The 24,479-nt window shown below is 39.5% G+C and overlaps 1 protein-coding gene across 12 annotated transcripts in view; it reads right to left on the bottom strand.

The window, feature by feature from the left end:
- Positions 1 to 24,479, bottom strand: part of LOC120569244 (mitogen-activated protein kinase kinase kinase kinase 4-like) — a 113,814-nt gene that overhangs the window by 32,863 nt on the left and 56,472 nt on the right. For 11 of the 12 annotated variants that reach the window (XM_039817043.1, XM_039817044.1, XM_039817048.1 and 8 more), the window contains exons 4-14: positions 14,891 to 15,016; positions 13,992 to 14,102; positions 13,668 to 13,758; positions 11,622 to 11,752; positions 10,992 to 11,046; positions 10,479 to 10,557; positions 9,666 to 9,841; positions 8,363 to 8,435; positions 7,600 to 7,810; positions 1,199 to 1,360; positions 546 to 632 (exon numbers count right to left, since the gene is read on the bottom strand). In XM_039817043.1, coding sequence (XP_039672977.1) covers positions 546 to 632; positions 1,199 to 1,360; positions 7,600 to 7,810; positions 8,363 to 8,435; positions 9,666 to 9,841; positions 10,479 to 10,557; positions 10,992 to 11,046; positions 11,622 to 11,752; positions 13,668 to 13,758; positions 13,992 to 14,102; positions 14,891 to 15,016 — 1,302 coding nt within the window. The other variant, XM_039817054.1, reaches the window with a different exon arrangement.

Genomic DNA, 24,479 nt, shown 5'->3' with positions numbered 1-24,479 from the left:
TGCGCAAGACCTGGAACATCTGGAGTAAAAACAGGGGAAGCCCTCTCTTCCAGTTGGATGACTAGTTTCCTGGTGACGACATCGCCATCACTAAGGGCTCTGTAAACATCCCGACTTCACCCGCAAAAACCTGAGAATACTTATTACGTCTGGAACTCTACCGTTAACGGCTCCCCATGGATCTACAAAAGTCAGAAGTTAGTCCCAAAAACTTGATTCAGTTCAGATCGGAAAGGAAAACTCAATCAGGAAAGTTTGTGTAACGGAGGAATAATAAGTAGCTGCATTATGAAGTTCAACAACCTGGGAGTTGTGGAAACATTAAAAAAAATAACCACTTGGGACACAGAAACCGATGGAAATAACATTAAGGAAGTATTGTAGATTTAGGGGGGCAAGGAGAAAGAAAAAGAAGAAACTATTAGAAGAAATAAGGGTAGTAGGGAGAATAGGGGCCAACACCCCATTGTCTATTATGCGGGGGGGAAATGACCTCAAGTGTAAATGCGATGTCCCGGGTTTAGACATGGCAGCCAAACACTCACCAGCAGCATGGCCTGTTCATGGAGCAGCTGCTGCTGCAGGATCTCCAGGTGCCTCTGCTCCTCCTCCAACTGACGGCGGATGTACTCCTGTCAGTCAAACACAGTCCCCGTTAGGTCCATTCGGCAACGAATATCAAATATCAATATAATATTATCACATAAAACATCTACTAAATCTAAATCTCAAAAATCCATCTTGGTAACTATGGTGGGAAGGACATTGTTTCCTCCTGAAATCAAAGAGGTTGCTAAGCAAATTTTGATATTAAATTTCTTTTAAAGCTAAATATTTTTCCACACGTAATTGCAAAAGAATTGGTCCCAAATTTTTGTGTTTTTATTTTTTAGTTATTTTTTTTAACCCAAAGCAAGTAATTAAATTAGTGCCGCAATAAAAAACAAAAACTAGCTATGACCAAATGACAAAAAATATTGAAATGGTTGTAGATCTAATAACTATGTGGTCACAAAAACATTACAAATCCCACTAAATCCATCTCTTTACTTTTGATTCACATTCATTTAAATGAACATATGGTATAAATAAGATATCAACTTTTAATTTAGCCACATGTCCATGTGTTCAACTACTTTGACAAAGGTCTGAACAGCACGCTCACTGGTTTCTTCTTCTGTGGGATTCTGGCTCCTACCTGTTCTCGGTCGGCCCTCCTCTTCTCCTCCTCGGCCCTCCTGCGCTCTTCCTCCTCTTTGCGGCGTCGCTCCATCTCCTCGACGCGCCTCTTCTCCTCTTGTTCACGTCGGCGCTGCTCGCGCTCCTGCTGCCTCCTCATCTCGCGCTCACGCCGTTGTTGCTGGCGGTGGACACAGGAGGCGAGTTAACAGAGAAACCGGTTCATGTCCCATCGGACGGCGTCCTAGTTCTGACTTTTTGTCTAGTCATACAGCATGTGACACAGAGCTCAAGTTTTTATTATGATTTCCAGGGCACTGATAAGTTGTACAAATCAGATCCTGAGTGGCGTAACCCACATGCAACTTCTATTAGAACACAACGGTGGCTTGTTGCTCCTGTATGGTAAATTTAAAAAGAAACGCATTTTTGGTGCCACCACAGTTCAACTGAGCAGTGTTAGTATTAACAACAAGACACAGCATGCAGAGAAAGTCACTTTTGTTGACATTGATATGGTTAACTCCATTTAAAGGGCACATTGTTATAAATGCAAAGAAGAAAGGGAACAGAAAGAGAAAAGAAATAATAAATAGACAGCAAAAACGAGAGCCCAAAACGAGCTCTAATGTAGATGATAAGATGCCAAAAGTCTAATCAAAACATGTTTAAATTCGACCATGGAGACAATTAAGTTATGATTACTGATCATGTGGTTCACTATAGTTTGTTCTAAGTAAGACATCCATGAGGCTCCCTTTTTTCTCATGATTTTGACAAGACATTATACCTACAGACAACTATTTTGACAACTAAGTCATTGTTTAAGCCATTTTTCTCGAATTTGAAAAGGTCTGCTTTTCTTTATCATATATTGTAGTAAATGGAATATTTGGGGAATTCAAGCTGTTGGTTTGACAAAACAGATCATTTCACTTTTGTCATTTATTTTTTACATTTTTATAGATGTTTGTAGATAATGTCAAAGAAACCCATTAACCGATAATGAAAATATGTTGTATGAAATTGTTGGGTGAATATATATAGAGTACAATGGAGTACTACTGGCTCATACACCTGCCAAGAGTTTTGTTGGAAGAATATCATCAGGTTTTTTATCACACCTATTCAAAAGAGACACCAGGGTAGTGGTGACTCATGCTGGAGGCTCTGTGGGTTCTCAGGAGCCAATCATTTCCACATTTTCTGGGACTGCCCTATGTTAAGCCCTTATTGGTCACAAATATGTGAACATATTAGTATACATACATATACATTTGGTAGTAAAATACCTTGCAATTTTGAAAATGTGTATTTGGGCAACGTGGATGTTAATAACTGGAGAAATAAGGACAAAAGGTTGCTTTGGGCATTACTGGCAGCGAGTAAAAAAAACATAACCAGGAAATGGACCTTCCGACCATCGAAGAGTGGATCAACATAATCCAAGAAATCTACATTATGGAAAAACTTTCATTTACTCTCAGGTCTCAAAGAGACATGTTTTACAAAACTTGGTCAAAGTGGTCTGAGTATGTCAAGCCCATAAGGTCAGACTTTGTAGTGACAGAAAACCATTTCTGTACGGTTGCTCTTCCCATGTCTGTTCATATTAAAAGATGTTAAAAATAAAAATATTTAAAAAAAAGAAAATATGTTGTATGTGCAATCCTACATTGATTTAAAAACTGCTGCTAGGTTCAAAGCGGTGGAGCATCTAGACTCATTTTGATTGTATATTCTAATATAAGAAATGCAGTACATTAAAGGCCATCTGTTCAAGGACATATGCTATTTACTTAAAATCCACAGGCTGTCAGGGATTTTCAAGGCTATACTACGGTATTTTGTTTAAACAACCTTGATGCAAACTGTGATGTGTGTTCTGTGCATTTTCCAAACTCTGGATACCAGGATAGTTAGGTATTTATTTACCTGTTCAAGTGGAGGACATATAAATACAGATGAGCTGAAGTGACAGGACAGAATTAAAATGTCAACATTTCAGGCCCTACATTAAGACTAAATTAGAGTAATATTTTAAGTCTGACAGGCACTTATCTAATACGTGGCTCTCTAAGCAGACAGATCTAGAAGTTACACTGATTTCTGTCAGTCAGCGTGTTGTTAAGGTGCAGGGAAAGCTGCAGGATATCAGTTTTGGTTGCGGTATCATGACGTGTCGCGTTTATATCAATTCAGTGCTCAACATTAGGGGTTCCACAGGAGGTAATGTATCACAACGGGAGATCACATGTGCAGTGGTATTTGTCTGACATGGCTTAGGTTCAACTGTGGCTTCTACTGTCTGATTCATCTAGCACGGTCATGAATCAGAAACACAGCCTGGAGCTGCGGCTGCTGTGAGAAAACATGAGCAAAAAAGTCAATGCACACTTCATGCCTCATTTTACATTTTCTCATTCTATTCATGTCTTTGTTTATCAGTCCCTCTTAAAGTATTTAGGTATTTATCTCTAGTTCCAGATAATTTGGTTTAGTCCACTTCTATTTTGGGAGCATTTTAGGCATTTATTTTGACAGGACAGCTGAAGACATGAAAGGGGAGAGAGAGGGGGAACAACACACAGCAAAGGGCCGGTCGGAGTCGAACCTGCGCCCAGTGCGTCAAGGAGTAAACCTCTATATATGGGCAGTTGCTCTACCAACTGAGCTACCCGGGCGCCCGGTTTAGTCCACTTCTGTCAAAATTTATAATCGTCTCTTTTTAATCTTGCCATCACGATGTTTCTCCTTTGAGAGAAGTGAGGAGGAAACGCAGCAGAGCTCACACAGACACTAATAGAAGAGGACCACAGCTCAAAGAGATAAAGGATAATTACAAAAAGTACCTACGGGGACACAAATTCATTTTTTTCTTACCAGCCTTAAATTGATTTTGGAGTTTGGATTGATAATATTATATACGAGACGTATATAATATTATCAATCAAAAATCTGACCACTAAACCTCCAAGTTTAAAGTCTAATCTTATTACACGCATAAACTGTACCTGATTAACTGGCTATGTCCCCCTGGCTACTCACACTGAGCAAAGACTGGCTTTTCCAACAGCATTTCCTAACCCATATCACCTCCTTCTTAAAGGAGGTGAGAAGAAAAATCTTGATGAAGAGGAAAACTTTGGTCCATAATGTGTGTTTGGGTTAGGGCTGCAACTGATCATTAATCTGGGAGTATATACATATATTATACATACACTAATAATCAATTTATCGTTTGGTCTATAAAATGTTTAAAAAATAATAATAAAGCGCATCAAAGTGTCCCAGAAGCCCCGGGGTGATAGGTTTAATTGCTCTGTTCAACAGGACAAAATACGTCCAAAAGCAATGTAAATTAAAATTAATTAAGTATTATACATCATTCAATTCACAATGATAAATTAATATATACATAAGAGAGGGAGAAGCTGAAACCAACAAATATTTAGCATTTTTGCTTGATAAATGGCTAAAGACTGTTGTTGATTAATGTTGTCCATCAATTAGTCTGGCTCAAAGGAAGTACATTGCTGGGATTAAAGCCTGACATCAGGCGCGTCTCCTTCACCTCTTGCTATCGGGGCTAAGCGCCCCTACGACGGTTGTGAATGGTGTAAAGAAATACCAATCAAAAGGCATAAGAGAGGAAAAAAAAATCACTCTGGCTTGAGCGATTTTTCACCTATGCCAGAACAAATGTGTTGGAAGTTCCCTTTACCTGGGCCTAAGTACACTAGCTCGTCAACACATGCTATCTTCGGTAATGTTTCATATTTCCTGGATCAGTCAGTATTTAAACAAATGTATCTAAACTTCTCGGTGTTGGTGACATCATTCACTCTGGAAGGAGAAGCTCTACTCGATGTAGACCAGTGGTTCTCAACCTTTTTTGTGCCAGCGCCCCCCTATCCATTATCCAGGTCCCTAAAGCCCCCCAACAAATATTATGTAGGCTAATTGCCCCGAATATTAATGGTTACGCCCTAATATAGGCCTATTATTGTTGTTACTATTGTTATAAAAAATAATCAAAATCAAGTCATTGAATGACAAACAACACATGTATTAGTTTCTCAGGTATCAAAAAAGCCATGTGAATAGAAATTATATACATTTACAGGTTTTTAAAAAAATGCAACCATTTGACATTCAAATTAAATAACAGCAGCAAATCAGAATGACTAGATAGATATGTAACATTCAAACTATAATTAGGTATTATCAAAAGGCCTGCTGCATGTCCCTGGTGTGAACCTCAGCACCTTTATAAGATGACTATAATTTGAATGTCCTTTTTTGTTTGTGAAGTGACCTTGGGTGTCATGAAAGGCACTTTTAATAAAACGTATTATTATTATTATTACAAACACTAACGGTAGCCAATCAGAAACAGCTAGCAATTTAACATTCAAATCTATTTTTCATTCAAATCTAAATCTATAATCGAATTGTTCCAACGGAAAACAAGCTGGCACTTATCAAGGGGTAAAAGCAGAAGGATTTTACACACACACACACACACACACACACACACACACACACACACACACACACACACACACACACACACACACACACACACACACACACACACACACACAAAAGTATTTTGGTGATGACAAACGACTTGAAGAACGACACCTACTGCCGAATGGAAATAATTTTACAACCTTTGAAAGTTGAGAGCCAGTTTTTGATGTTTAGAAGAGTCTAGGTTAGAAGAGTCTAGGTTAGAAGAGTCTATCACCGGTCTTGCAAGTAAATAGCAGAAAAAAACGTTTGGAGAAACACAACCCCATATCGCGCTGCGTTTTGTGGAGGTGTGAGAGTCCCGTACAGTAAATGGTGACATCACTGCCTCTATCGCTTCCAGAAGAAAGTTTTAAAACAAAGCCCTGAACTGGCCGGGAGTTTGGGGAACAGCTAAATGTTTGCCAAACTAGACATATTGTCTGTGCCAAGCACAGACACTATGTCTCGCTCATCTCTTTTCTTTCTCTGTGAAATTAAGCTGCCTTCAGGTGCAGTAGGAAACGTTGAGTTCTATAAACGATCTTATGAAAAACTGTTGTGTGAAATATAAAGTCTACTTGTGCTACATTAGGGGGGGTTAAAGAATACAACAGGACGTTGCAGCGATTGTTTTTTTTCTTTTTTTTATCTGAACGCAGCTTCACGTAGTACAGAGCTCATTTAAGATGATGCTCTGACGTCCCGTTTCCATGAAGGCAGCACGGAGCTGCGCCAAACAAAGCTGACAGAAGCACAGAGAAGTTAGGATACCCGTCTCGTCCAGTTGCAGTGCTGTAAACTGGCAGCTTTTAATGTTGCAGACCACTGGATTTTTTAGTAGTTTAAGTGTAAACATGTATTGTTATTGTGAATCTTTGGTTTAAACTAGCTTTCAAACAAACGCCCCCCAAGGGCACCTCAACGGCCCCCTTTCCAAAATATTGCTTCCAACGCCCCCCATCATCTTCTGAACGCCCCCTGGGGGGCGGTACTGCCCCCGTTGAGAAACACTGAGAGGATGCGTGTAAGAAGCTTCATAAATAACTCACGTTCTCTGAAACAGGAGTATTTTTAGTCCTATTCTAACTTACAGTGTAACTCCTGGGAGGGATGCTGTGATGCTTCATAAATAATATATAAACTTTAGATATGGTTTTCAATTAAACAGTGACTGTTCATGCAAAGAGCAGTTTTTTCTACCTGGTTTTGTTTGGGACAGCACTGCTTTAGAGTTTGCTAACATTTTAATAGCTGAGAGGGCACAAGGCAGCCCCTTAAGGACAGCTTTACAACAATACAAGTGATGAGATATTCAGATTTTAAACAGTTAAACTAAATTATTTGTAAAATCAAAGAAAAGTAAATGCATCCAAAATAATAAAAAGTTTATTTTTATTTCATGAGTTAATGAGTGAGAGCAGGGTATGGGACAGGGAAACAAGAGGTTTAGGAAGATAAAGATATGAAAACAATGTTCCTAGTTATCGGAGTTATGTTCCTATTCTTGGATTTGGATTTATTTTATGTCTCTCTTTTATTTGGTATATGCACATTTCTTTTATCTTTGTCAATTTTAAATTTATTTATTTCTTTTATTTTGAAAATATTCCTCTCTTTTTAATTTGCTTATTTTGGATACTGTTCCAATTTAACCATACAATCCTATTTACATACATCATTTGCTTTATATCTGTGAATGTACATGAATATAATTTTATAATTCTTTTATACAAATGTAAATGAGCATTGACACAAACCAAATACTGTATGCATAATCTTCTTAGGCTCAATACATTTTTTTGAAATACCATCATGCACTACAGTGTCCATATCCACCTCGATTTGTTTTCTTTCCTAACCAAGTGTGAGGAAAGTGTTCATTTCTGAGGCCTGTGTGCTCACCTCCTCCAGCCGCCTCCTCTGCTCCTTCTGCTGCTCGATACGTTTCTGCCTCTCGGCCAATAGCTGGCGCTTGTACTCCTCCTGCTCGCGGAGCTGCTGCTCCTGGAGGAGCTGCTGGCGGCGCAGCGCCTCCGAGCGCTCCTTGTTCTCCTGCTGCAGCCGGATGAAGTCGCGGCGCAAAGTCGACTCGCCTGGCACGTTGACTATGGAGCTACACGGAGGACGCAACGAGAGGCTTTAGCTGCTATGTTAGCTCATTACATTGTTTTTTAAGAAAAGGTGATGAAAGTTTTTCAATGTAGGATGTAAATAAATTGTCAATTTTCGACATGAGGATGCTGATGATTTGGTGTGGCATCACCGACATGTTTGTAAAAATTTGAAAATAACAGTTACATATCACTGGAAAGCTGCTGTTGAGCTCCTTCTGCCAAAGCCACACACTTCTAATCACGAAGAATGACAAAAGGGAAAAACACAAAAACGTTTATATGCTCTAAATTTGAATTTCTGTAATTGTTTAGATTACATGATTTGATTTCATATTTAGCTTTTGCTCTGCTCTGGATTCATCAGAACTAGGTTCATGCCCCTTCTGCTCTGGCCTGTGGTTCGTGCATACTCATATAGAACATGGTAGTGGTTAGCTTCTTGTACTGGGAGAAGTTATCATGTTTAGCTTGTTTTTAGTGCAGTTTGACAAGACAAACGTACTGTATACTGGTTGTACTGTTCCATAGGCGTTGTCATAATATATTCTCACCTTGGCTCTCCTTCTTGCTCAGATGCCTCTTCCTCCTCTTCTTCACTGCCGCTGTATTCATACTCCGTCTCATCTGAGGATAGTACGGGAAAAGAATAGAACAGCTAAGTAGTCTAAGTCTAAGTCGTAAAAATGTTAAAACTGAAATTGTGTAAGTGAACACACCTTGTACATGCGGATTACTGTTTTATTGTGAGCTAATATTTTAAAAGGTCCCATGGCATGAAAATCTCACTTTGAGGTTTTTTAACATTAATATGCGTTCCCCCAGTCTGCCTATGGTCCCCCAGTGGCTAGAAATGGTGATAGGTGTAAACCGAGCCCTGGGTATCCTGCTCTGCCTTTGAGAAAATGAAAGCTCAGATGGGCCGATATGGAATCTTCCCTTTATGAAGTCATAAGGGGAAAGGTTACCTCCCCTTTCTCTGCTTTGCCGGTCAAGGCCACACCCCCACCCTCCACCTTGCCCCCCCTCTCTCCTCCTCAATAGCATTTAAAGCTACAGACACAAATACTAAGGCCAATATAGGCTATATAAAGACTTCAGATACAGTATTAGGGGACCACTAAGGCCTATATAAGAGACTTCAGATACAGTAATAATACTACGTAACGCACGGCTATATAAGAGACTTCAGATAGAGTATTATGAAACCACTAAGCCTATAAGAGACTTCAGATAGATAGGAATTAGGGGACCACTAAGGCCTATATAAGAAATCGCCTATAGAAAGACTTATTATGGACCACTAATCCCTAAAAAAACCCCATACAGTATTAGGGGACCACTAAAGCCTATATAAAAGAGACTTCAGATACAGTATTAGGGGACCACTAAGGCCTATATAAAAGCATCCAAAAAGTAGCATGTCATAGGACTTTTAAGACTTTCTTCTCTAAGAGTCAAAGTGACAAACTAAATAAATAAAATATAAAATACATAAAATCATCATAAAATGATGGATGTTTCACTTAAAAGTTAACACAAGAAAATGTGTAATTGTATGGACATATATTCAATTACCAATAACTCAGAAATGTCCCTTTTTTAGGTTATATTAAGTTTGTTCTTTTACCGTTTCCTTTCCCCCTGACAAAGACACAAAATATCTCCACATTTTATAGAGCAGCTACTGAACTATTCCAGATGTTTATCCATAAGTTCTTTTCCCCCCCCATACTAACAAACGTTGGATCATTAAGAACAGCACTGTTACTGTTCATAGGATGAAACTATGTACACGTGTCAGTTTCACAGCAGCGATAAACACACTGACACCATCAGATCTATCTCGGGGCTCACCCTTCTCTCCCCTCTTCTTCTTGGTCCGGTCGATGTGGTCTTTGAGCTGGATGCGGACCTGCCTCTCGTTGGGCTGGTCCCGAATGAAGGGGTGTTTCAGCAGCTGCTCAGTGGGAGGACGCTGAGTGTAGTTCTTCACCAGGCAGCCCTCAATGAAGCTGAAGAACTTCTTCGACCTGTTAGGTTAAAGTTAAATGTGATGTTTGGAGATGAGATGACATTCAGCCATTTTAAGATAAGATACAGTACCAGTCAAAAGTTTGGACAGGCTTTCCTATTCATGTGAATGAAGAAGCGTGTCCACATTTTTGACTGGTACTGTAAGATAAACTTTATTGTCCCGTAGGAAATTTGTCTTGGGCAAGAAGCATACAATCCCATGCATTAGTATGCTGTAGTAGCTCAGTCCGTAGGGAGTTGGGTTGGGGACTGGAGGGTCGCCGGTTAAGTCCCAGTACGGACCAAAAATACGGAGCGTGGATTGGTAGCTGGAGCCAGTTCACCTTCTCAGCACTACCAGGGTGCCCTTGTGCAAGGCACCGAACCCCCAACTGCTCGGGGCGCTCCTCCTGAGCATGTGTGTAATTCAGGCCTGTGTTTAATGTGTGTGCAACTGTACTAACACAGTGAAAATTGTGAATTTCCCCTCGCGGGATAAATAAAGGCATGTCTTCTTCTTCTAAATACAGTATTTCACAGACAATACATAACAAAGTTAACAATGTACTTTAGGACAAGAAAAATAAATAAAGATCATCATTATATTCTTTATCTAAAAGATTAAAAGAAGAGAGATTAAAAACCGAAGCCCACCATTTTTTCGACTTGAGTCGAGGAGGAGGGTTTCTGGGAATGAGGAAGAGGGCTCTCATTGGATGCATGTCACACAGAGCTGGAGGAAACAACAGAGAAGACAGGTGAGAGGCAAAACACACAAAGCCATACATGTGAGACGGAACTTTTGTGTATTCATGATACTGTCGGCATAGGAGTAAACAAATTAAATAGAAAGGTAAAGTTAAGGTGAAATTGAAAGGTTTAAAATGGAATATGTCATTGTAAGAAGAAGATAAGTATGATCACTTTAAACAGATAAGGCCATGGTTGATTTGACCGATAGCTTCAGTCTTACACCACTTGCTTGCAGTCTCTTACCAGAAACTCTACAATCTTTAGCTTGGTTTGCAGAAGTTGTATACAAACTGTACTCTTTTTCCTGTTTTGTGCCATATAAGTAATTATATCAATTTCTCAAAATTCCTATTTAAATGCTATAATGTTTTGAAAATGACACACAAACCACCATTAGGTGCGATGTGTACTTACGGGGAGCTCCCTCAGCCATCTCTATAGCCGTGATTCCACAGGACCACAGGTCACTCTGACGGACAGAAGACAAGATTAGTTAAAGGAGTTTGTGTGCACGTTTCAATAACACGTGGATGTGTTATATCTAAGATAGCAGTGGTTCTAAAACTTTTTAAAGCAGTTCGTGCAAGAACAGACTGTTTTGATACCAGAGACAGTGTCCTAGTTACTCTCAACAATCCACTGCTATCGACTCTCAAAGCCAGATCTACCACAAAACAAGGGCTTTGAACCTCCATTGTACCAGGGTGGCAGCAGAACCCTTACCTATGTGTCTGTGGATTTGTTTGACAGCATTGGCCTTTTAAAAATACCCAATTGGCATCTCAAAGGGTAAAACCACATCTTGTTTTTTTTAATGCCAGAAACACACAGTTAACACACCCGCAAGCACGCTACCAAAGCTGTCTGGGTAAGTCCTGATTAACTGGTTGAAAATTGCAGCTTTCAAAGGGAGATGGGGCAATTTTATTTTACTTTATCTTTTTTCCTTCTATTTGTTCTGGGAATACTATATATATATTTTGGTCTGAAAATCTATTCAAACAGTCCCTGATACACTGTAAAACAGTAAATCCAGTTCCTTACCCTGTAGTCGTAGGTAGCATCTGGGTTTTCATCACAAGCGATGACCTCTGGAGCCATCCAATATGGCGTCCCGATGAAGGTGTTCCTTCGACCTACCGTCCGGTCCAGCTGAGCACTCACACCAAAGTCCACTGGGAAATAGAAAATTATCATCAATTATTATTGGTACACACCCTTTTCACTAACTGCATCATTTCTATAAAGTATCTGAGAACCAAAAGAGTGACTTAAAGATATCCAGTAAGTTTGGGAATATCCTAACAATGTTCAAGTTGTGGTTTATAATAAAACACATTTCCAGTTGCAAATTTTAAAAAAATGTATTGAAACGGTTCAGATCCTGTAAAAGCAGACTAACATTGTCAGAGCGGTCTTTCAAATGTCAGCCCCCTGCGCCAAATAAAAGATTCAGTCTCCTATCTAGAACACCTTGTTAAATAAAATGTTACTTGTTGTCTTGTCATGTTAAAACCACCAAACTCCGGTCTACAGTCCGTGTTGGATCCTGACTCACGGTGTAAAGGCCAAGTTGCTGCTCTGTTACGAGGCTCTGTCTCGCCTCCTTTTAGCTAAACTACAAAGTGTTTTATTGTGGCCTCAGTGGAGCCATGTGGTTTAGACGGTGTGTCACAGGACAGCAACAAATGAGGTCTCAATCTGATTACATATAGTTATCTAATCATAAAGAGTTAAAGATAAAAAAACAACATTAATGAGTGTAAAATTCAAACAAAGCTATTTTAATTAGCTTATTATTTATTTTTAATTTAGAGATCATGAATAAAGGTATACTTAAAATGAATCCTTTTTCTTCAGGGACCATTCCGTTAAGTGTTATAAAGTGAAATGGAGAGGAGTTCAGACAAAGTGACAACCTCTGACATGTATATATCTTAGAGTTACGTTTTATTGTTTGCTTTTAGTCATCAGTAGAAAGACGAAGAGAAGAGTGAACTCTGTCCATTTCCAGCACTCACTCTTTTTCTTGTGCTTTGAATATGACCCCTTGTATTCTTATTTGAGATGCTAAGCCCACCCTGAGGTGAAATCCTAAAACCGCCACTGAATTGTCGACCAGGCGTTTTGCTGATTGACTGAGCGGTTTCCCTGGTAAGAAAAACAACCGAGCCAATAAGAGCTTTGCAGGCAGAATTAAGCACAGCAGTGTCCTACGTCCTACGCCAGAGCCCGAAAAAGAGTGACAGAAAAACAGGAACAAAAATGGAGAAGTGCATATGAGATCCAGGGATTCTGCAGGGTTCATCGAGTTTAATTTAAGACCTTTTTAATAGCACACAGAATGCAATTTCTAATACCGCTTTCACAGTCCTACTGAGCCAAAGTATGAAGGACAATTATGTATTATTATCATCTCACAGTATTTCAGTACTTTTCTGTAGTTTATAACAATAATTCCTACTGATATAATCAATTATATTAAGGGACCCAAATAAGCAGCAGAGAACGGATGGATGGATTGACCAATTAAAAATGATTAATTCACTGAACTTCATTTAGGTTGTTGCTAAAAATCAGCACTTCCTGCCCACTACGAGACAATGAGCTCCCTGGCTACTGTAGCTAGCAGTAGTGGCGATGGTTGCTATTGGTCTCCTGCACGCACAATCACAACAAACAAAGTATTTAGAGGCTCTTTTGTCTATCATTAAATGAATATGCTGTGGGAAAATATCTACCTAGAGCCCTGTCATGGGTCTGTGTGAGGATTATTTGCAACAAGATGATCAAAAGATATTGGTTATTTTCTAGTAAAATTAAGTGAATGCAAAACTTTTTTTTACATGGATTTACATTACTGGCTGAGACTTTTATTAAGGGCTCCAACTGTGCAATCGTGTGAAACATGACAAAACAACCCTGGTAATGAAAAAGCTCTAGTTGGCACCAGCACGGTGCTGACTCAAGTCTGGTTCTGCAGTACAGTGTTCTTTCAGTGCAGTGGTCCAAACCTCAGCGTAGGCCGTGCTCCCAGTCTACAGGCCCAGTTTGAACTCATAATTTAACCAAAATAAAATCAACACATACCCAGTTTGACTTCGGCATTTTCAGTCAGCAGCACGTTTTGTCCCTTGATGTCACGGTGGATGACATGGTGAGCATGCAGGTGAGCTAATCCCTGTAGGGCGGGACAGAAAAAAAAGCAACATATAACATGCAGTCCGTGACGCTTTTCTGTCAAACCCACAACACTCAACCCCACTCTTTTTTGTCTGTGAAACATTTGCAATTCATCAGCATAACAGTCACACTTTCAGCCTTAACTAAAAATTCTTTTTTGAGTTTTCCCCTATAGTATATTTGACTGTGAATAAGAAATTGTCATGAAGATGCTGTGAAAGGGGCACTGACCCGGAGGATCTCTCGGGAGATGTAGGCGATCCAGTCCTCCTTCAGTGTGTTGCCTTTGGTGTTTTTCACCAGATCCGTGATAGAACCGGCACCGCAGAACTCCATCACCAGCTGGAGGTGAGAACAGGAGATACTGAGAAGACTGTGGACATTCACATACACACCATCATTCTGACATTTATATTTTATTATATATCGCAAGACTTTTGCAATGCGTTTATCAATATGCCCCAAAACACCAAGACAAATTTCTTGTATATTATGCAAACCTACTTGGCAATAAAACTGTTTTCGATTTTTAGCTGTTGGTGTTTGCAAGCAAAGTGTGTGAACAGATGGGGGTGTGCAGGCATATTAACTCTATATACAGCCCCAATAGAAGGAAGAAGTTTGGTCCAGAATCTGGACTTGATGCTGCCTGGTTTAAAACCTCATGGAGGACAGACAATAATTAATTTTAGGAACAAAATCATTTTAAAGATTTTCCTCTTTATTTTTAAATTTATCTCATTCTGTCCCCCTTTGCTCGTTGCTCCATTTTTCTGCAAATGCTCTTATTTGACTTTTTTTCTCTTGCTTGTGAATTTTAGCTTCATTGAGCTGTGTAATTCTAGTTGAAGACTTATTATTGCTATACAAGGTTTCAGGCGAAATGTAGTCAGACACTTATAACAATCCAAGGCTGTCAGTGGCAACAACTTTTATTTTTAGTGGACGTACATTGACGGCCGCTACTGCCCCATAGGATTACATTGCAGCCCGGTTTGTTCACATTAGTCACTTAGAAACAAATGCATGGAAAAATATGGTCCAGGTTGAAAAACACCCAAATTACCCTTTAACTTACAACAGATTGCTGTCAGGAAATCACATCATTATAATGGTAGAAATAGACTCACCCATAGCTGGTCGTCATGGCCTGGAGGACTTTTCTTGATGAAGGCTCCATAATAGGTGGCTATGTTTCTGTGGTGGGAGTACTTCTTCAGCATGTTAATTTCCAGCTTAATTTCCTCCTCTTCATCCTATAAGAGAGAGGGAGAGTCTCATCAGCGTGGATTTAATAATTTATATATAATTCAATGTTATTTATAGTATCAAATCATAACAGAGTATAATAAGAGTAATCTCGATGAAACTTTACAGATAGAGTAGATCTAGACCACACTCTTCACAAAGACCCAACAATTCCAGTATTTCCCCCATGAGCAAGCATTTAGTGCGACAGTGGCGAGGAAAAACTCCCTTTTAGGCAGAAACCTCGAGTGGTGAGGAAATCTTCCTTTTAGGGAGAAACCTCGGACAGACCCAGGTTCTTTGTAGGCGGTGCCCGACGGTACCGGTTAGCGAGGAAGGAATTCTATTATATAATAACTAATAGAGTAGATCCAAACAAACAATATGAAGTCTGTTTACTCCTGGTGAGCGTGTTTAAGCCAGAGACACAGAAGAAGGATGGATTAGCACAGAGACACTCTGACAGATAAACCAACAGTTATTATTGAGTTTCATGATCAGGTCACCTGGAAAGATGGTGACCGTGATTGGCAGTGGCAGGTGATTTTTAAAATGTATTCAGTATTTCAGTAATTTTCAGCTATATTAATAAAAGTGAAGTTGTTTAAAATCTGCATGTGTTTTTCATCTTTACTGGTTGTACACATTTACTTAGTCAAACAAAACAAGCAATTTGAAGACATCACTTTGGGCTCTGGGAAAGTACGATGGGGATTTTTACCATTTTCTGATATAGATTAAGAAATTAATTACAGGAATTAATATTTGTTGCATTTTATTTTTGGCCTGTGTTTACCCTGAAAGTTTGTGCTTTATCTTTAACAGCATCACCTTATGTTGTGCAAGGATTACAAACAGCAAAACATGTTCAAGGCTGAGAGCTGTACAGCCAGTCTTTCCTGCTGGATGTCAAGCAGCTCAACTGAAAGTGTGGCGAGTGGAATTTCCCCTACTAGCATGTAAAATGGTAAACTTATTAGAAAACACATTTTCTCTAATATTATTCAGATTTTCTCCACTGTGTTTTAGAAGAACCAGTCATTGATTTTTACACTATCAGTGTAATGTTTCAGGCTTTGGCCCTCCCCCTAGTGTGGGACACTTTGAGTTGTAAAGACGGAAATGAAAATGCATAACAAACAAAACCATGTTTGTTACCTAAACAGTAAAAAGTAAAACCAAACTGGAACTTCCTAGGCTGTTTTGAGTCCATCTATGAAAGACGTGCTGAAAAGCCAACCAAGGAAACAATGTCCAAACCAGTCTAATAAATGGATATCACTCCAAAAAAACAGACACTGGAAATGATAACGGAGCCGAACAAATTACCGTCTCTCCCTCTCACACACTCAGGATATTACAGTACAGACTCAAACACGCATACAGACACATAACAAGATCAAGCGATTATTTCTCAACCATTGCAGCAACACTGAGGCGGTGTGACATTTATTTGCGAGCACTTTGCATCAGCCGAGCCTGTGGGTCTGATCCCGCGGGCCGACAGCGGCTGACATGACGTGACATTTTCACTGTTATTACGGCCAGTCGATAAGCAGGAGCTCGAAAGGCGGCTGCAGCCCGGACTGAGCAAACTGAGCGCTGCAGCAACCTTGTATTACCACAGAGGAAAAGCTCTGAGGAACTGAGAGGGAAACTGTTTAGCTTTTCATATTGAAACAGACATCTTGGCATTTCGTAGTAGCAGCTGTTATCGTTCATGGCTAGAGTACTGATGGCAAGAGACCGTACTTATGCACAGCAGCGCTGTGAGCTAAATGCTAAGGTCAACATGCTAACATGCTCACAAAGACAATGCAAATGCTGATGCTTAGCATGTGCTTTGTTTAGCATAATCATTGTCTTATTTCAGTGTGCTAATATTTGCTATTTAGCACTAAACACAAAGTAAAACTCAGGCTGGTGGGATGTTCTGCGGGTATCTGGTCACAAAATGGAGGGTTTCTTATTGGACATTTGAAAATTTTTACCTGATGATGGTGCTAGATGAAAGGTCAGAGGATCACCAAAGTTTTTATAACTCAACATGAAGGCGACATGGGGGAATGTCTGCGCCAAATTTCATGGAACAAAAATTCCGCATTTCATCAAAACCACAAAAGTCAGCCTCACGTGATAGAGGGAAAACTCAGGGTATCACCAAAGTCAGCAGGATAAATCATCTGGAGACCATGAATGTCTGGCAACCCATCCTGTAGTTGTTGAGATATTTCAGTCTGTGGACATTAGACAGACATCCCAAGAGCCAATGTTGCTATCATGGCTAAAAAATCTAAACATGTAACCAGCAACTTTTAGCAGAAATTACTAACTGCAGTTGGCTTTGGGGGTCTAACAGAATGTAAAAAGGTGGTAAACTAAAATGATAATTGATGTCTATCATTCATCTTATAACTATGTGTGTGAATTGAAAATCAAAAACTGGTTTGAAAAGAAAGCTGGTCTGTAACCCTCTGGGATTGAAGACACAAATAGCCGCTCTTTGTCAACACAAAACCGTTGATCAATAGCCACCACCAAATATTGCTAGGAAAAACTTACGCTGATGCAATTGCATTCATTTTAAAGCCAAAGTACTTATATACACCCTTTCTTCAACCTTCCCAATATCATCTTCGTTATCAACAAACCAGCACCAGCAGCAGAAACACGTACTGTAGGAGAAAACACAAAGCAGCTGGACAAAAAAAGCTCCACTGCAGTTTACCAAGAAACACTTTGGACCAATCCCAAGCATAGCCAAGCCTCTGTTTTAGTTTGTCCTGAAAAGAAAACACTATCATTCAATAGGACTAAAACCAGTTACATACAATTGTTAACAACACATTCAAAGTGGAGCAAAATCACAGAAATGACAACAAACTGTAGTTAAGTTATATAAGAAGAGTCTTAATTATTAGAGGCACATTAACAACATGTTTTAATGCAAGTAGAATAAATATTTCTTCATACTGGTGAGTTAATGCTGCGTGATGGCTGCCAAGACATTCAACCTTTATATTTATCACTGCAGGTAGCTACCTCATTCTGTTCGCTGTCAAAACAGGTACAACTTGTATTGCACACGCACACACACGCACACACGCACACACACGCACACACACACACACACACACACACACACACACACACACACACCTTATCGAGCACTGCAGCACCAGAAGCATGTGACAGACAGGCAACGACTGCTGACATTTCTGCGTCTGGTCCAGAGGTTAAAGGGCAAGTCAGCCAAAACTTCAGCATTTAAAGATGAAAGAAGAATTGAACTTGTCTATATATATATAAAAAAAAAAAAAAACTGCAGCTCAGTTTCACTATCTCTAAAATACAGAACACCAAGTTAACGGGATGTTTGGCCAACTGACAACTGAACTTGCTTATATAAAAAGCAGTGATTTTTATGCTGCCAGTCATTTGGAGAGTATTTTTAAATGGTAGAGGTGTCATGTTGGAACAAAACCCTTTTAGGTTCGAACTATCTTTGCACTTTAAGCTATTATTACTGGGACATTAAATGTACATATTTCCTTTTTGCTATGGTTAAAAAGCAAAGCCTGTGTTAGAGAGTCCAGCAGACTTAACAGATTTCAGTTTATACACGTTTTCTCATGAGATGTTTAAAGCGCCCATATTATGCTCATTTTCAGGTTCATAATTGTATTTTAAGGTTGTACCAGAATAGGTTTACATGGTTTAATTTTCAAAAAACACCATATTTTTGTTGTACTGCACAGCTCTCTCTCACTGCTGCAGATCCTCTTTTCACCTTGTCTCTGTTTTAGCTACAGAGTGAGACCTCTTTTCTTCTTCTTCTTCTGTACTATCTTTGATTGCACTCGCACATGCTCAGTAGCTCAGATGTAGATCATGTCAGCTAGCTAGCTCCATAGACCGTAAAAGAAAGGTTGTTTCTTCAACTTCGGTCAGTTACAAGTCAGGATTAGCTGGGAGACTTCTAAACAAGGGCGCACATGTAAGTAATTATTTTGTAGATTATGGTGAACTTGTGTGTGTCGTAGCAGTGCTTTGCTATTGAGAACGAGGTAGCATGCTAACGGTTGCGGTTAGCCAGCTCGTTTCGGCTAGTGACGTAGAAAGCCCTGCATATTTTTGAACAACTCACCCGGAGACTGAAGGGAGGACACATTCAGAAACCGTATCTCACTCAAAACAGCATGGATGGATTTTTTTCAAAGTTTGTATGCGTGTGGAAGCACCAGAGACACAAAATAACACCCCAAATGTTTTCATAATATGGGCACTTTAAGAAAGCAGCAGGTTTTCATGAGAGGACATCGCCACATACAAGCACCACAAAAAAAATGGTTTTCATTTTGCTTTAATCTGCTGAGGCTGTTTAAAGAGTTCAGCAGGAGTTTTGACTGTCTGTGAAGATGATAGGGTCAGTCGGTCAGCCAGCCTGTCAGCCAATCCCTTGAGTCACAGTTAGTCAGCCAGCCAGTTGGTTACTGCTTCAGCCAGGCAGCCAGTCATTTAACCAGGCAGCTAGCCAACCAATGAGCCAGGAAGCCAACAAACCAGACTGCTGGCCAGTCAGGCCTTCTGTTAATCCACTCATCAGCAGCAGACCATCAGCAGTCACCCAGCCAGTCACCCAGCAGGTGAGCCTGCCGACGTGTCAGTCAACCAGTCAGTCACTCAGTTACATATTAAAACCATATTTCGGTGAAACCTTTCAGGGAAGCACGGAAGAGTTGACAGGATACTAAAAGACGTACATAAAGTCAACACACATGCACAAACAGTACCTTTTATGGTCAACAGAACATCGCCCACAAATTGTTGGTCATGTGAACATTTTTGGAACAAGTCAGTGTAATTACAGATGCTGAGGACAGAGTGGAGGAGCAACGTTCTAACACACTCATTCATGAGACGAATAAAGGTTGAAAATAACAGCTTAAAGAAGGGAAGAGAAGAATCCCCTCTATTGAGAAAACATAAGAATGTTTACAAACCTTTATGTTCAGAGACATTAGAGAGACTTGTGGCAAATCGAAAAAGAAAAAAAAAATGTTTGAAAATGTGACTTCTAGAGCCAAACAAACTGATGTCATCAGTCTTAAATCACTGGACAGAAAGAACTACACCATGGGCTGAGAGGTGGACAAAAATGGGAAAAATGGGCCCAGTAGAAAGATGGTGACTTTGCTTACCAATTATAAAATAATACTTTTTTGATACCTAACTTCAAAGTTGTCGGTTTCTTACCTCCTTTTTAATTTAACAAAACAAGTCAGACTTATTAAAATGCAACAGTGTTGAGGTGTTTCTAAACACAATCCGCCATCCAAGACCTTTGGCTGAATATGAAACAAATTTCAATCATCAAAATTATTAATTAAACAGGAAAATCAGGAAATATCTGATCAAAATGTCAGAAGAACAACACTAAGATTATGACAGGGCTGCAACTGATGATTCTTTTGTGATTATTCTGATAATTATTTGTCTACGTAAAAAAAATTATCTCATATATACGATTGTCGGAAAATGGTGAAAAATACTCTCTTTTTTTTCAGCCAATAGCCCAAAACCCAAAGAGACTAATTAACAATGATAAAAGTAAATCATCACATTTGAGAAGCTGGAAACAGAATATTTGGTATTTAATAAATGACTTAAACAATTGATCAAAATGTCAAATTTGGTGTTGATTAGTTCCAATTAATAAGTTAATTGTTTCAACACAGGAATATGGCCCAGCTGTTGCCGCCAGTTTTTAGCGCCTGACCGTTTTCTATGCGGAGCTCGACCAGCCACACAGTCAGTCTTTCAGAAAGCATCATTAGGATTCAACAGACACCACAGAAACACACACACAGCCCAGTGTGTGTGTGTGTGTGTGTGTGTGTGTGTGTGTGTGTGTGTGTGTGTGTGTGTGTGTGTGTGTGTGTGTGCGCGTGTCTCGTTTGAACACTGTCCATTTATTTTGGACACTTATTGTCTCCATCACTCAATGACTTCAGCCCCATGTTTATGCTCATGTATCCCATCATTAACGACACCTCACTTCTCGCTGTCTGTCAGTCTCTCACTTTCCCCCTGATTTATATATACACATGTCCACAGTCAGTCGTTCAAAACAAGGCGTCCTGAAGCTACTCATTATCATTCCTAGGCATGAAATGGTGGGGAGACTCGGTGGCGGCCATATTGCTGCTAAAGTATTACAGCACACAATGTGAGCAGAGCTAACAGAACCGCGACCCCTGGGGGAGCAGACAGCCGCAAAATGGAAGCATAAGGGATAACGGAAGCTGAGCAGGATGGGGACTTTGGCTTCGACAAAGGCCAAGAAAGGTTGACATGTCTTTAACTGGCAACCAGGAACTTGGAGGGACTTGTTTCAGGGACTATTTTAAACACTCGCTGAATTCTTGTCATATTTGATGAAGCCTCATGCGCAGCAAGTGTTTAAAATAATTCCATGAAAAAAGTCCCTCCAGGTTCCTGGTTGCCTGTAAAAAGAACTTTCGACCTCTCTTGGCCTTTGTCGAGTTGTTTGTATTATTGTGAATCTAATCTGTCAACACAATCTCTCACTAAGCAATTTACTTTTCTAGTTTGTTAGGAATGAACGGTAGCAATCTAAGCATCAAGATGAAGACTAAAACAAGGAGACAGAAACTCACAGACTGCAACTTTGACCAAAAAATAAAATAATGCAGTTATATTTCAGCCGTTATATCTGCCAACGGGGGCTACTTTGATGAGTCAAAAATGTAGAATACATTTTGGTTAATAAATTGATTCCATGATTTCTTTTTTTAACTTCAATTAATTATTTGTTCTATTCTTTCATTTCAGAGTACAATAAGACATTGAACTGCATGAATTTCAATAAAAACCTGGAAAAATTGGAGTGTTCTAAAACTTTTGACCAGTAGTGTATATACTATCATACATCATGACCAAAGTTATTACAATTCATCCTCAGAGTCTGTACCAAAAGTGCAGTCATCTTGATAGATATTCTCGATATTTCATCGCATAAGTGAAAACTTTGACCTGTTGGTGGCACTACAAGTGGCCTGAAAAGTCCTTTGTATTAGGGCTACACGATATAAGGAAAATACGTGATATGCAATAACGTTCTATCGCGATAATGATATTACTTTAAAGTGTTCTCGGTTTTGTTCAGTATTCTGCTAAAATACAACATATTTCTTTATTTTTAAAACAAATAACAGGAAAAGTCAACCAAACATTCTTTTTTTAAACTAACTGAACATTGAATTGAATATAAATTGTACCACTAAAAAAAGAATGACATTTTCTACTGATATTTTCTTTCAACTAACACAAATATGTTTATTGGGCCAGTTGATATCGCGATGACTGTTACAAAAAACTGTGCAGCCCTAACCCTAACCCTGGATCATTCTCTGGGGGGCTGTGAATATCTGGATCAAATTTCATAGTAATCTATCCAACAGAGATGTTTCACTCTGCACCAACCAGCTAAGTGACATTGCAATTCCTACAACGCTGCAAGACTTTGCAGGGATGTAGGCCCAAAATTAAATTATTATAATTGTAATTAAATTAAAATACGCATTTGCTTCAACATGAGTGGAAAGCTTTAGAAGATTTTTATTTTATTCTTCAAGACAAACATACAATCCCATGCTTTCAACACCTTCCCACTTTCACACCTTCTGAGAGAGAGAGACAGAGACAGAGAGATGCGTCTAGTTTGCTTCATGTGCAAGATTCACAGAAAGAAAAACAGCAGGCGAGAAAATATGACGAGAAAAGCTATTCATTCCGCAGGGGAACAGTAAGGTGGAGATAAAGATGCTTGCTGTGGAGTTTTTCCACTAATCAAGATTGATTTTTCCTATTGAATCCTGCTGGATTACATCCAAGTCAACAGCAGCACTGAGAGACTCAGAATGCTGAGCTTCTGCTGCTACACCTCTCTCTCTCTCTCTCTGCCTCCATTTCTCTCCTTTTTTTCCAGTTTTCATATCAGGGATGAGGATGACTTCACTCTCCATGTCTATCTCTCTTATTCTCTCTTGTTCCCCACAGAAAGCAGAAGCGGCGACTGAAAGAAAGATGAGGGGTTGAAACGAGACGACTACAAGCAGGGTACATAACAAACAAAAGGAAGAGAAGAGGAGAAAACACTGGAATCTGGATGAAGACACAAAAAAAAGACAGGGAGGAGATGGATGAACAAAGGAGAAGAGAGGGCCCGAATGGATGTGAGAGATGGAGGTAAAAAGATGCAGGCGAGCAGCGGTAGCCCCTCCTATAATCCCACTGCACTTCAGTTGAACCTTCTCAAAGAAGGAAAAAAACACTGATTACTTCTTCTTATTTAAGCTATCTCGCTCTCCGTCTCAGGTTTCACTCGCTCACTTCCTGCCGTTCCATCTTCTTCTCTTACCACCCTGATTGTTGTTCAGTTAGCTCAACACAGCACAAGCTATTTTTTTGTATCGGATGTTAATTAGAAAGATGGAAGAGATGAACACTCCTTCAGAGGAAACTTAGGTGTTGTTGCAGAAAATAACAAGTGTGACAATAGTCCCAAAAACATCTAATAAAGCACACAGAGGGAAAGTGTTTAGTCCCATCCACCAGCAATTAGATCTATCCCCTGGAATGAGCAGCATTGCCCTAAGAAAAAAAACTAAGCATCAAACTTTGACTAATAGATGCTAAAGCAGGAGTTACGCTCCTGCAAAGAACCATGTAAAGGTTTCTGCAAAGCTACAAAGACAAGAGTAAGACCATGATCAGTCCAACTCCAGGCCCTTATTGAAAAAACGCAAAAAAAATAGAACCAGGCTCAACTTTTGCGTTATCCAGCAAAGCGCTAATAGTTCATAATTGTATTTAGAGGTTGTACCAGAATAGGTTTATGTGGTTTAATTTTCAGAAAACACCATATATATTTTTGTACTGCACATTGCTACAGCTCCTCTTTTCACCCTGTGTGTTGAGCTCTCTGTTTTAGCTGGCGTGAGGCATCGCACTTGTGTTCCATCTTTGTTGGGAGTCGCACATGCGCAGTAAGCACTGATAGCCAGTCAGTTGCAGAGCATGAGGGCGTGCCACGCTAGCAGCTAGGCGAACATTATAACGTGTGTTACAAAGTGACGCACATTCGTCACGGAAGTAAAGGCTGGACTACAATAGAGCTGTTTGGAGCAGTTGGTGAACAGAGTTTTCTGTTGGAGATGGACTTTTTCACTTTGTAAACCTATAACATGCATAAAAAGATATATAACACAATAAAGGAAAGGGAAAAAGCCAAAAAGCACAATATGAGCACTTTAAGATAAAACTCAACCGAATATTTAATCTAAACAGAAATACTGAATTGATTTATATTGAATGATAAAAATAAAAAATATATATCTACAAAGCCCAGACCTACACCCTGTATTTCATCATCTCTCTCTTCTCCTC

Source organism: Perca fluviatilis, chromosome 12, assembly GCF_010015445.1.
Source record: "Perca fluviatilis chromosome 12, GENO_Pfluv_1.0, whole genome shotgun sequence".
NCBI classification, from domain to species: Eukaryota; Metazoa; Chordata; class Actinopteri; order Perciformes; family Percidae; genus Perca; species Perca fluviatilis.
The sequence above is the reverse complement of the archived record's forward strand: the minus strand, read 5'-3'. Positions and strand labels throughout refer to the sequence as shown.